This window comes from Malaclemys terrapin, chromosome 3 (assembly GCF_027887155.1).
Source record: "Malaclemys terrapin pileata isolate rMalTer1 chromosome 3, rMalTer1.hap1, whole genome shotgun sequence".
NCBI classification, from domain to species: domain Eukaryota; kingdom Metazoa; phylum Chordata; order Testudines; family Emydidae; genus Malaclemys; species Malaclemys terrapin.
The window spans coordinates 54075202-54089331 of record NC_071507.1 but is presented as its reverse complement, the minus strand read 5'-3'; the positions used below and the strand labels follow the sequence as shown (position 1 = coordinate 54089331).

The following is a 14130-nucleotide window of genomic DNA, read 5'->3' as shown; positions in this document are numbered from 1 at the left end:
GCATACAACAAGGTGAACATGGTAGGTTTTTTTGTTTTTAAGCTACATACCACACCAGTGAGTAATCTGCTCTCCTGCCACTGCACTGAATTTCAAACCCAGCTGAAACCTTGCAAGCTAAATCAAGGAATATAGCGGAACATGGCATGCTATTAAGAACATGCAGGGAGCCAAGATGTATTTTAACTTTTTCTTCGGAGGACTTGTTGCAACATTATAATGAAGGTTTAAGGCAAGTACCACACAAAAAGTGTGCAGTTATAACAAGGCACTCCCTCAGAGTTTATGGTGAGGCATGGGATCAAAGTCCAGCTGTATAACCACTGGACAAGAGCCATTATCAGATTTAATTTAGATTCTTGCATTTATACCGGCCCCTCCACAATTAAAAAAAAATAAATCAACTGGTCAACTTCTGACCCCTATGTGGTCTTCTACCAGATACCCACACAGTCAAATTCAGCCAGTCAAATTCCTCCTTTTATGGTTTTCATTATTTTAAGTTAACAGTATTTTGAATCAACAGGGTGCTGCAATACAGCCCCCAGTATATATACACACACTTCAATAGGAGCAGAAGTCTATATGCCCTTGGATGGAGATATTTAAGAACTGTTGCTTCATTATTCCAGGTTTACCCATGACCAGAGAAAAGATATTCCACTTTTATATGACGAGCAATGCACCTAAAATTAATTTTTAAACCTGGTAAAAATGTGATGGTAAACTGTGTGCTCTTCAAACCTGTAGGCTCAGAAATGACTAGTAAAGAAGCCTTCCATCTGACTACTCAAGTGTTATCTATTGTCTTACCCATTAGAGCATACTGCCTCCTAAATCATTGCTTATGTGTAACTGTCTCCCTTAAGCAGATTAAAAAAAAGTCAAATGACAACGAATATCTGCTTGATGGGGGCAATAAGGCAGGGAATTCAATTCCATGTTTTTGAAAGACTTCACAGACTGGGACCATGTCCACATTGCAGGCACTAAAGCAGCATAACTATGGCCCCGTAGCTATGCTACTGCAGCCCTGTAGTGTAGAGATAGAAAAATCTCTTCGGTTGCTGTAGTCGGTCACTGTAGAAACTCCACCTCCCCAAGTGATAGTAACAGTCTGCCAACCTAGCTCCATCTACACCAGGGGTTAGGGCAGCACCTCTATGGAGTCGATTTTTCACACCCCTGAGCATAGTAGCTATGTCACCATAATTTTTTAAATGTAGACCAGACCTGGGTCTACATTACAGTTTTTTCCAAACTTACCATCACTGCAGCCACTGTTATCTAATCCAAACAAGAAGAGACTAGGGATGCTGGAAACTAAGTGGGCTGTAGTCCACGAAAGCTTATGCTCTAATAAATTTGTTAGTCTCTAAGGTGCCACAAGTACTCCTGTTCTTCTTTTTGCGGATACAGACTAACACGGCTGCTTCTCTGAAACTAATCTATGATAGTCTCCCCAACGGCAACCAGCTTTGGAACTCCACTAGTGGTAGCAGCAGTAGGTATTTTGGAGAAAAGTGCTAACGGAGACAATGCACAGGCAGTAGTTTAATCAGTAAACTCCTTGTGTGACCATGAATTGAGTGTAGCGGGCTACAATCTGGAAATAAAGAATACCAAGCTCTTATAGAGTGCTTTTCATCAGGATTATTTCTACTTCCCCTTGTATATCTGATCTCATGTCCACCCTTCCATACTACACTAGTAGCAGTTTCATTCACAGCCTCTTCAAGTTTTGCCCCCCTACACCTTTCCCCAACCCCATAGCAGAACACCAGGCCCTCATTAGAAGTGTGTTCTCATTAACTGGCTTTCTTGTGTCCAGACTCACCCAAATCTCAGCTGAGCAGGAAGCACAACAAACAGTAACACTTAAGGGGGGGTGGCCATTTTCTCTTCAAGAAAGGAATCAAATCAGTCAATAAAAGAGCAGGATTTTACATAATAGACTAAAATCCCCCAACAACAAGGTTTGTTTAAAGAACTGGCTGGTTGTATAGCCAATAAGTCAATTCTATTTTAGGAGGCATGGTATATTTGCAGGGTGGCCCTGACATACAATTTAATTGGAGAACATTTTTATAAACATCCTTGCACAAATTTACCAGTGACATTTAAAACTGAAGCAACATCAAATACAGCCAGCACTCAATCTCCTTCCCAAAAATTTCAAGATTAGTGCTCATTTTGACTAGTACTGGCTGGCTAGGAAGCCTGCACAAGCAGTTTTCCCCATACATGGGTTGAAACACAATATAGGGGTTTAAAAAAAAGAGTCTGATGCTGGCTTTGGACACTTTGAGTGGGTGTGCTGTCTACTTTATTTTAGGCACAGATACATCAGTGCAAAATGAATGCTCTAGACCGATGGTTTTATTTACTTCATTCTGATTAGGTCAGACATTGTCTGGAGAAATGCAAAACCTTAGTCATGGTCCACGTGCCTGGAATTGATGAAACCTCTTTCTACCCCAGTCAGGGATCTAGAAATAATTCACTTGCATCAATTAAGACACTAATGTGAGACTACATTATAGGCCACTTGCTGCACTCAGTACATCCTGACACACAAATTCTACTCTCAGTTCCACTGGTGTAATTTATTTGATTTCGGTGGGGGCAGCAGGTGTGTAAGTCAACACAGAATTTGGCTCATGCATCACAAACATTTGTCTCCCAAGTTCAAAGTTTCACACTGGGAAGACACATGAACAGTTCTGTGCTTCTATCATTCTAGTCAAGATTTTAAGAGAGACTATTTTGCAAAGATAAAGTTTGAAGGTATTCTCAGTTTCTCCAGGAATCCATAAAACAAGTTGCATGAAGCTCACACATCAGTTGGGCCCTGCAGCAGCAGAAGCTTTCCCAGGCAAGAAGATAGGAGGTTATCACCAGCAATCTATTCCCCTTCCCTTCTAAAAGGCAGGACCCCAGCACCTGAAATCTGGACCAGTCATGCCTCAAGCTTTGATTCCTTCCATTAAGGAGGACTGACCTCACTTTCCAACTGGCCTCATATACAGTAACTCCTCACTTAAAGTCATCCTGGTTAACGGTTATGTTGCTGATCAATTAGGGAACATGCCCGTTTAAAGTAGTGCAATGCTCCCTTCTAATGTCGCTTTGTCCACAGCTTGCAGGAAGAGCAGCTCGTTGCAGCTAGCTGGCGGGAGCTTGTAACCAGGGTGGACCGGCAGCCCCCCATCAGCTCCCCGCTGCCCTAAGTTCCCTGTGCTGCTGCAGCCGCCCAGCAGGCTATCAATCGGCAATTCAGTTGTCCATCCCCCCACTGCCATGTGCTGCTCCTGCCCTCTGCCTTGGAGCTGCTCCCAGAGACTCCTGCTTGCTGTGCAAGAGGGGTGGAGGAGGCTAATGTCAGGGTGTCCCCCTCCCCCCTGCTCCTGCACACCACTTACCCCTTCTCCATACAGAGCAGGGAGGGGACACGGACAAAGAGCAACAGAGAGAGCTTGGGGCAGCAGCTGCTGTCTCAACTTCCTGATCCACTTAAAAAGACAACTGAGCTATTCCTCCCACAATGCACTTAAGAGTGGGTCAGCTTACGTAAAGGGGCAGTGTGCATCTTTCTCCCATACACAAGGTGTGTGTCTGTCTCTGTCTGTTATGCTGTCTCCCCTCCCTCCGGTTCGTGCTGCCTTGTGTGAGAGGCTACATTAACAATATGTTAACTCTTAAGGGCTCAGCCGAGTGCTAGCTCATCATTTAGCTGTAAGGCATTCCTTGGAAAATATCCCTCCTTCTTCTACCTTCTAACTTCACCACCTCAACAAAGCTTCACAGTCATCATAGCTGTGAACAGTATTTAATTGTTTAAAACGTATACTGTGTGTATATCTATATAATATATAGTTTTTTGTCTGGTGAAAAAAATTTCCCTGGAACCTAACCCCCCCCTATTTACATTAATCCTTATGGGGGAAATTGGATCCACTTAACATCATTTTGCTTAAAGTCGCATTTTTCAGGAACATAACTACACCATTAAGCGAGGAGTTACTGTACTGTAATTGTATGTTTATCAACAAGACCATTTCTACCGTTTCCTATTTCAACAGCCAGAACTTAACCACACATTTTAGGAAGTCATGCTTCCTCGTTCCCCCCTCTCCACTCCCCCCCTCCAACCTTTGTTTATCTAGAAAATGAAACACCAAGAAAGCAGTCTCTCACCCAATCACAAAATAGCAATTCTGCCGAGAACATGACACAGGCTCTGTTGTGCTATTGCAGAGCGAGGCCAATAATTTAATTTCTCAAGCAATTAGTCTATCCCTATAAGTCTTAGAAAGGACTATTGTGTATCAACTGCCTAGTCCCCTACCCAGTAACTATAATTTCTAGCCACACTGAAGTGGTTTATCATTTTAAATAGGCACTGCCAATTTAAAAAAAACAAAGAAAGACTTTCAGATCAGAGTGCGTTTATCTAGGTAGTTATATGGCCCCACCCTGTCACTGTAGTACCTAGGCACCTACTACTGTTGTAGGGAGCACCGAAGATCAGGGGGGAAAAAACATTTTTCCTATTTCTTCAGGTTGTGAACTTAGCACTCGCTGAACTATACAGTCTGTTTCACTTTCTGCTGTATAGGAAGCTAAAGCTCCAATTCTGCAAACACATAAGTGTAACTTTACTGAATGAGTTCAGTGGGACTACTCACATGATTAAAGTTACACACATTTGTTTGCAAGACTGAGTCTTTCATCAGTTTCCCTTGTTTTTGTGGCTCTTTCCTGCAGCAACAGGGAAGAGAATACATTAAAAAAAATTGGAGAGTATCACTGCAAAACCACACAGATTTGAAGGGGGACCCAGGAGTAGCACCTGAAACTATTTATCCCATTTTCTGACACTGACCAGATTTCAAGTTATGTCCCTTCAGTAACATTTAAGGCAAAGTTATACAAAAATGAAGATTTTATTCTACATTTGTCAGTTATGCATCCTAGAACTAAAGAGAACAAGGGCTTCAGACACTATAATTTACAGCCCAAAACAATGTATCCCTTTTATAAACCACTGCTGATTGGAATTGTTCCATTTTTGTTTCAAATGAAAGACAGTTTCAAGAGAAAGATCTGCTTACTGAGGGAGCCTAGGAGCTACCTTTCAAATAAAGCTAAGAGCACAAACCTCTCATAAAAATTGCTTAACAATCCCTTGCAAATTAGTTCTATCCTGCCACAAAAATCTCTTTACCAACTACTGTTCTACTTAGGGTCTATCAAAGTTCAGTTCCCTATCTTCAGCAAACACAGAAAGTTGCATATTCCAAACATGTAGCAAAGAGCTCAGAAGGGCCATTCAAACTCCAAGTTGTGGGATATAGCCTGTAACAAAGGGATTTTTCCTTAATTAGCTGGTAATTGACTTTTTTGGGGCAGTGTATTATACTATAAGCAGCTCTCTCTTTTGGGGGGGGGGAGGGGGGAGTTTTAACTTTGTGAAAGCACACAGAGTACTGAATGGGGATTATAAACTAATAAATTATACACACACTTCAGAAGCAGGCCTGGAGTCCTTCAGACCCAAGAAATAAATACCCTGTAACATGAGACAATCTATAGATTGCTGAGAAAAAAAAGGAGCTTTTCCTCTGTGATGTGATTAATGATAATACGCCTCTGAACGTACAGTAATAACCCACCCACAGAGCAAAAAATGAACCACAGGTCAATTTGCTAGCCATTTTATCAATGGTACTATGAAAGGAAGCATCTGATTGGTTGAACGCTCTGACTACCTATGCAGGTCGGAGTTCTGTAACTTATAGAAGAGCAGGTAAATGTAGGAAGATACTTGGTTTTGATCTTGTGCCTACACCCCTCAGTCATACGAGATAGAACCACACATCTTATCATATGTTACTATTTACGTAGTCACCTGCCCTACATGCACATACTGTGTGCGACTCATGGGAGTGCACACATTCTTTGCCCACGTGGTGAAGATAATCCTATCATGATGCTGAACAGGAGCTGAGCTACCCCAGCCTCTCACTATCGATCCAGGAGGTACATGTATCTAACCAGAGTTGCCCCATAAGCTAGGGTTAAGTTCAAATTTAGCCTCATACAAGATCTGCTGCCTATTTATAGGCCAGTTAGCAAACTGGAGTCCTAGCTCCTAAAATAAATGTACAGTTCTGTTTTTGCTACAAGTTCTCTTTATTACCATAAGCATAGGATACAGGGCTATGTCAAAAGGGAGCCTTAAGGATGCTGCATGTCAAATAAGTCACAGTTTTAATGCCCAATTAAATACTCAAATTTCGTCTTCTTAGAGGGGGAAATCTGGTCTACTGGAACCAAGAATTCCTGTGTGCCAATTCCAGCTCTGATATTTACCTTGGACAAGTTAGTTAACCTCTCTGTCTTGGTTGTCTTGTTCATTTATATGAATATAATCACAGGGGTGTCTTGACCATTAGTAAAAAACAGGAGTACTTGTGGCACCTTAGAGACTAACAGATTTATTAGAGCATAAGCTTTCGTGGACTACAGCCCACTTCTTCGGATGACCATTAGTGTGCACAAAGCATTTGGAAGACAGAGAGCTTCAGTACTATGTATTAATACCACAATAGTTTACATATTTCGCAAGCTCTCAGACTCATAATACAAAAACTAAATCCATCCCCCAAACCACCAGAGCCACGGCTGTATACAGCATAGTTAGTTATGGGGGAACGGAGGGAGATGCCCTGGGTTGTTTTTAACTGCTCCCTGCTATCACTTCCCCCTCTGAAGCACTTCAAAAAGCCATCAAGATATGGATTATAATCCCTGCCTCATTGGACTGGAAGGACACTTTCCTCCACAAGGAACTATAATCTGATGCTAAGCATACATGTTTAAACCTATCTTTCCTCACCCCAAACATGCACACAACAGAGCAAAGTACCCCATGCTCAGCCAATGCAGATACTGTACTATCCCAATTCCAAGAGAATCTTCATAACGATCCTTTTTCTTCACTTAGTCACTCGGAAACAAGTCTCCAGTCTTCAACTGCACATATGTAAGCCACATTAAAGATCTTGTGAGGGAACCGCCCCTCTGCTATAGCCCAAATATGCTGTAAAACCACTGTAGTGGCCAGGGGAGAACTCCCTGAGGGCAGGCATCAGGTATGAAGGCCCCTTCACAAGCTCCAGTGCAACAGTTAGGTCTACAGCAGGTACGGCTACAGGACTTCTGGTTGTCAGTGTCACTGTCCATGGGTAGCCTAGGATGGACTGCTTTAATTTAGAGTAACTCCAGGGTTGTTTACATTACACCAGGAACTATTCTGTCCCCTGGAGCAGCCCAGAATACAGAGGTTGCCAAAATGGTACAAAGCTACCTTTGTGTTCCAATGCCTCTTTCCCTGAGCCGCAAGTTGTATGCTGCACCTCTAAGCAACACAGCACAGAATATCACTGCTCATTTGCCAAGACTGAAAAACTCCTGTCTTGGAATTCTAAAATATTCAAAAAGTTTGAGTTTGTAATTGTGCCTGCTCCCTTCTATGCACCCACAATCAATATAAGCTTTGCCCATATGCATAAAACATATGATAAATTCAGATGACTGTCTTTTGTGGAAAGTCTTTATTTCCAGAGAGTTCCTTAAAAACAAAAGATAAAGAAATTCTCATTTTGCTCTAAGCTTTCTTTCTTACTGCAATTTTTTTCTTCCACCCTTCTCCCAGCCCTGATCATTATGTACATGTACTCCTCTTTCACAGTGTACTGGGATTTGCCACACTGAAGACAATAGAAGCTGTATGAATGTTAGGAATACTGGATCAGGCCTCATTAGAACATGCCAGAGCCGCAGGTAGGAGTCCCAGGTAAGGGATGGGAGAAGACAACACATCTGAGGAGATCTAGATAGCAGCAGTGAGACTGAATAAATGAAGCCCTAAATTGGGCATAGAAAATGGAGTAACTGCAGGGGCAAAGGAAGGGCAGGGAAAGACCTGAACACAGGAAGAACTCTATGTTGATGGTACATCATCAGCCTCATCCATTAGCATCACAAAACAGCCCTGTGACTGTCACAAGTGCAAGAGGACTATATGCATTGTGTGTCTGCAGGTACTGAATCTATATGTTCTAAGGGTGACGTGCAGGCCTTTATTTTTAAGTTTCATTCAGTTATATTCTAGGGTGATTAAATTAAGTTGCTGGATCACCACAGGTGGTAGTTATTTATAAACTCTGATTTGGTTAGGTAAGCTGTTTCAGGGATGAACTAAATTCAAAAAACCTCAAAATTTAAGTTTGTAACATTTCTAAACAAGAAGCTCTGTAATCATAAAACCTAACAGTTTTTCAGAGCAGGGATCATCTGTTTGCTATGTTCTGTAAAGTGCCTTGCACATCTGAGGTGCTCTATAAATAAATTTTAAATATCTTCCTCATGCAGATCAACGTGCATCTGTTCACTGATTATCCCAAAGTTAAAAAACAAAAGCCTTAAAGGGGGTGGGGAGGGAGGGATGCATGGTTATGGGCAGAGAGGGCAAAACTGCATGCCAAGTCACTTCTTGGCTTGGCTCGGCTCAAGACAAATTCAATTTGTCTAAATGCAGTCTGCTAGAGTTTCATATCTTTTACAAATTAAAGGTGGTAGGTAGATAGATGGAAGAATTCTACTTCCACAGCCATCCTTGGTGCCACTTTACTGAAGTCAGGGTGACATCCACAATGAACTTGACCCAATAGCTACTAACAAATTTTGTGTGAACTATCAGCTAGGTAACTCCAGGGAAGCTAGAATGCAGTGATCCAACTATTCTCCCTCAGTCAGTTTCTAAACTCCTCAACAAGAGTTAACCCCAAGAAGAAAAAGAACACAATCTAACAGACATAGTAAGAAATATGCAGTGTTGTTGTAGCCACCTTGGTCCCAGGATATTAGAGAGACAAGATAGGTGAGGTACTGTAATATCTTTTATTGAACCAATTTCTGTTGGTGAAAGGAAGCTCAAAAGCTTGTCTCTCTCACCAACAGAAATTGGTCCAATAAAAGATAAGAAATAACAGACTGCCACCTGCCTTTAGGAGGGCTATTTTGGAGGACTGCACGCCTAAAAAAATTCTCATGTTGCACACATTCAAACTCAGCTATTTTTAGTCTGCTTTTAAATACCGCAAATGAAACACTCACTACTGCATTGCATAGCACAGAGTAGCTGGAAGTCTGATTGTACATACATACAGTTCTTCTTGGCAGTAACAAAACAAAGTGACCAGTGGTCAAAGGGTAAACATAAAAGGAACTCTTTTCTTTTTACCTTTTCTGTCCTCACCACACTATTTTAACAAAGCAGAAATTGCTTGCCACTTGCCCCCTGTGTTATAGCCCTGAAGGTCAGCCATTTTTCTCCTGCATACCTGAGGACAATATACTATGAATTACTACAATCAGGTTTTATCTAAGCTTTCAAGGTTACAAAAGTCACTGCTGGTAAACACCTAGCGTAAAAGAAACACACAGCATCTGTGACATATTAAAAGAAATTTGAGTTGTTTGCTCTGATAGTAATTCAAATCACACAATGGTAACCACATCAGTTTCAGTTAAACTGTTCCTTCCATCAATCTTCTCAGAAACAGCAGCAGTCAAAGAACCTGCTATATCAAAGAAACACCACTGTATTTTGTTTATACTGAGACAAATTCGACTTTGTCATCAACTTTTCCATCTCAGGATATTTCTAGTCTACCTGACAATTCTTTTACCCTGAAGTCAATGGTACTCAAGCACCAAGCTATGCCAAAGTAATAATTTTGAGTTCTCAGATTCAATACTTAAAACCTAATCCAATGCTCATTGTTGGTCACAGTAAAATACTGAACAAGAACTGCATCCCAGCAAAGTTAACAGAACCCAAGAGTACAAAACACTTTCCATAAGGCTGCTATTGAAAGGCACGAGACTTAAGGTATAACACTTTTAAGGACCCTCAGAGACTATCAAGTAAAAATCATTTAAAAACTTCAAGTTCTTATTTGACTATTAACAGTTTTAATCATTAAACAAAAGAATATTTAGAATCTTTCCAAATTTCTCTCAGCTTGGACACTTTACTAGTCAGTTTCTCCTTGTTTATAGCTACTTTCACTTTCTGGTTCAACACAGCTGGGGGAATGAATGTTGAGAGAATAGTTCCTCTACCACCCCCTTGCTGTACTTGATTGAAACAGGATGTATATTAATATCTTGTTGAGATACCAAAAGAAATATACTACAGGCTGGTCTACACTGAAAGGTAGAGTCGAACCAGTTATGTCACTCAAGGATGTGAAAAATCCTCAACCTTGAGAGTGGCATAGTTAAGACAACTAAACGCTGGTGTAGACAGCGCTAGCCACAGCAGCTGAGGGAAGTGGATTAACAATAGTGATAGGAGAACTCCTCCCACCACTGTAATGAGTATCTACACTGAAACACAACAGCAGCTGTCACCATAGCATTTTAAGTGTATACACAGCCTCAGCAGCATGGATTTCAACAGTTTAGAATAGACTGTCAATAACTATTGTGAATATAGCCAGCACTTCAATCCATTTATCAGAATGTTTGTAGTTAAAGAAAACACTGAGCAAACAAAATTAGTCTACATCCAAATCTGTGCCCTGACCACCATCTGTGTGTGTAAGCTCAAATGCTTGTCTCTTTCACCAACAGAAGTTGGTCCAATAAAATATATTACCTCACACACCCTATCTCTCTAATATTCTGTACTAACATAGATACAACAGTGCAAACAGTCTATATCCAAAACACTTTTGAAAAGGTTTTCAGAAGAAAATCAGTGTAGGTCTATTAGTTTCTGCCTATTTTTGTTACACAAGATAACAGATCCCTATATGAAATATAAGTTTATTTTTCTTGAAAGTTTTATAGATACTGAATGGCCTACGTTTTCATTCACATTTTGGTCTCAAGACACATTAAATCAACTAACAGACACCAATACAAAGTAATTAATTTTTTACAACTCTTTGCAACTTGTTACACAATCATTCAGAGGAAGGATCAGTTCCTCCATCAAGTTATATCATAACCCTCAAATAGGCTGGTTTCTAAGGCTCCCTGCTACACTTAGGCAGCAGGAGATGGACAGTTCTATAGTGGTGACAATGGTAATGTGCCAGAACATACACTATGTGAAAAAAGAACAGGATGCATCCGAAGAAGTGGGCTGTAGTCCACAAAAGCTTATGCTCTAATAAATCTGTTAATCTCTAAGGTGCCACAAGTACTCCTGTTCTTTTTGCGGATACAGACTAACACGGCTGCTACTCTGAAACCTGACACTATGTGAAGTGATAGCAGATTCTCCTCTTTCCCCATAAACAAGATGTTAGGAATTCAGGTTGAATATATAAGATTCTTTTAATTGGACAACCATCCCCCACCCGCACAGGAAAAAACACCATTTTTCACTGGGATCTTTACAATAAGATGATCACCCAACCCTGCTGAACACCTAACTGAAGTCAGCACCTCACAGATAGGGCCCCAAACACAAAGATTAACCTCATAAATCAGTTATTAAAACAATTTGATGGTGTGTGTGTGTATACATATAAATAAGAATGTGTATATATAAATAAAGCATGTGTGTGTATATAAATAAATAATGCATCATACAAAAAGCCAAATATTGAGCAAATTTTGAATTGCAAACATTACCTGTTAAGCAACATCATGCATTAAGGTCCAATATCCAAGTGTGCTCCTTTTTACCACTAGCAATCAGTCAAAAATGATAGTTTTAAACACTGTTTATGGTTCTAATTCTCAGCCTCTACCTAATAAAAAGGCAAGTGATATATATTGCTAATGCAGCATGTTAACCCAGTTCTTTAATCATCGCCCTTCTAAAATGAAGAGCTCTGAACTAACATTGACTGGTGTTTGTTTTATTTTTCCAAGAGTTTCCATAAGGCCATATCAGAATCTATTTGCTTCTACTTGGAAAAAGTTTAACCCTTAGATCTGCTATTTCCATTACAAATCTGTAACTGACATAACACCACTGGAGACTACCAGCCCCAGGGCCACTGGTACCACATTGGATAACCCCAGAAGCAAGTCAAAATTGGCCAAAAGGCTACCTCACAAAGGCTTCAAAACACCACTCATGGCACTAGTTATACTTTATTAGGGCCCCAGTAAGGTAAAGTTTATTTCTACACTAAAACGCAGTAAATACAACCATCAAGTCTAAGAACAAGATCGTGTGTGTCCTCAAAAAGCATTGAAGTCAATGGGATTTGAGGGTGCTCAGACCTGTAGGATCAGACCCCCAGGACATTCAAAGGCCATTCCCCCCCACACACACACACACCCCAACTGAACTGTACAGGGGGCACGGGGAAAGGAGGACTGGAAAGGGAGCAGAGTCATTGCAAAGGGAAGAAAAAAAATCTCAGATGTCTGCAGGAGAGTATTCTGTGAATCTGGAGGAATTCAAGGTTTCCCACCGTGACTGTTTGCGGAGCTAGGACGTGTTCCCAGTTCCATGCGGTATAATTTTAAGACCCACGACTATAGATGTACATTACTGGCTTTGGGTCCCTCCCCCCTTTTCTGGGTTCTGCTGTTTGCAGCCTCATGATGGTTCCCCCCGTTTCGGTCTTGACGGCGCTTTGCTGCTTTTACCCGCCCGGTGCCTAACGCGTTACCCTCACGGCCACGGCTCCGCACGCCGGATTTCCCCGCGGAGGCTCCCGCCTGCCTGGCACCGCCCGGAGGTGCACTTGGCACAGAGACCGACACAACGAGCCGCCCCGCAGCCACGTACCCGCCGCCGCGGGCCCAGGACGCTGCGAAGCCGCAGCACGGCATGAAAAAGCCGATGGGAGAAGGAGGCCCGCGGCGGGCCGCCCGGAGGAGGGGGAAGCAGCCCCGCGCTGAGCGGGCCCGGCCCGGGCGCCCCCCCAGGGAAGGGCCCGCGCAGCCTGCTCCCCGCCCGCCGCGGGGCAGAAGGGGCGGAAACCCCGCGCCGAAGCTGACCGGGGAGAAGGGATGGGGCTCCTCTCCCCCCCCCCCAGCGAGGAGCCCCCCGGGGAAAGGGCGACGTTCGCTTACTTGCCCCCCGCACAACGCCACGTCCGACTCCGCCGCTCCCACCCGCCCAGCCGCACCACGAGGCGCGGGGCTTGTTTACCAACTCGGCGGCTCCTGGCCTGGCTCAGCCCCCCTGGGCCCCGCCCCCACCCCGCGCGCCCATTGGCTCCGCTGCGGCCGCCTCCTCCCCCCTGGCGCATCGGCTTGGGAGGAGCGCGAGGCGGCCGCGGGCACGGCGAGCGGAGCGTGCTGGGCCCGTGCACTCCGCGTTTCCTCCAATGGGGGGAAGAGTCGGGGGCAGCCCCAGCCAATGGGGAGGCGGTGCTGGCTGAACCCCCGCCCTGCTGCGGGCCTCCCTGGCAGCGGGCAGGAGGCTGCAGAGCTGCCGCCTGAGGGGCGGTCGCTGCATGGAGCCTGCAGCCCTCCCCCCCCCAGTTCCTCAACCGCTCTGCGCAGCCGGGCGCTGCCGCCTCTGGGCCGCTGCCGCGTGTGCGGGGCTCCCTCTCTGACCACGTCCTGCCCATGCCACAGGCGTGGGGCCGGACAGGGGGAGCAGGGGACTGCTGCCAGACAGTGCTTCTCCCGCTCCGCCCCCCTGGGCACTGCATTTCCGGCTACGTGTGCAGGCGAGCTGGCGAGGCGATCTCCCACCGCCAGCAGTAACGCACGGGTAGCTCCCCCCTCATCCCCCCGCTGGTAGCAAGAGCTCTAGTGTAGCCCCGCTGCTGGTGTTTTTAACCCCCCTGAGCAGATCGCGAGGACAGGGTGCTGGTCAGCCGGACCCTGGAACATGCTGACATGTGGACAGAACCTATGGCTGGATTTAAATGGGGGGAATTCTGTTATTCGAGACCAGTGCAGCCAGGGTGAGACAGCGGAGTAGTAAAAAGGCAGGTGTCTCTAGTGGAAGCAGGGATGGAGCTAGGTGCACAGGTGCTGAACAATGCTTATATATTTTTCTAGTGTAGACCAGGCCTAGTTTATACATGTGTTCATCTTACACCTTCATATAGTGCCTGTGGTAATATCAGG

At 43.9% G+C, this 14130-nt stretch overlaps 1 protein-coding gene across 1 annotated transcript in view; it reads right to left on the bottom strand.

Moving 5' to 3' along the window:
* Positions 1-13298, bottom strand: part of COQ8A (coenzyme Q8A) — a 72828-nt gene extending 59530 nt beyond the window's left edge. The window contains exon 1 of the mRNA XM_054021727.1: positions 13120-13298. Coding sequence (XP_053877702.1) covers positions 13120-13298 — 179 coding nt within the window. The remainder of the gene's footprint in view (positions 1-13119) is intronic.
* Positions 13299-14130: the final 832 nt, after the last annotated feature.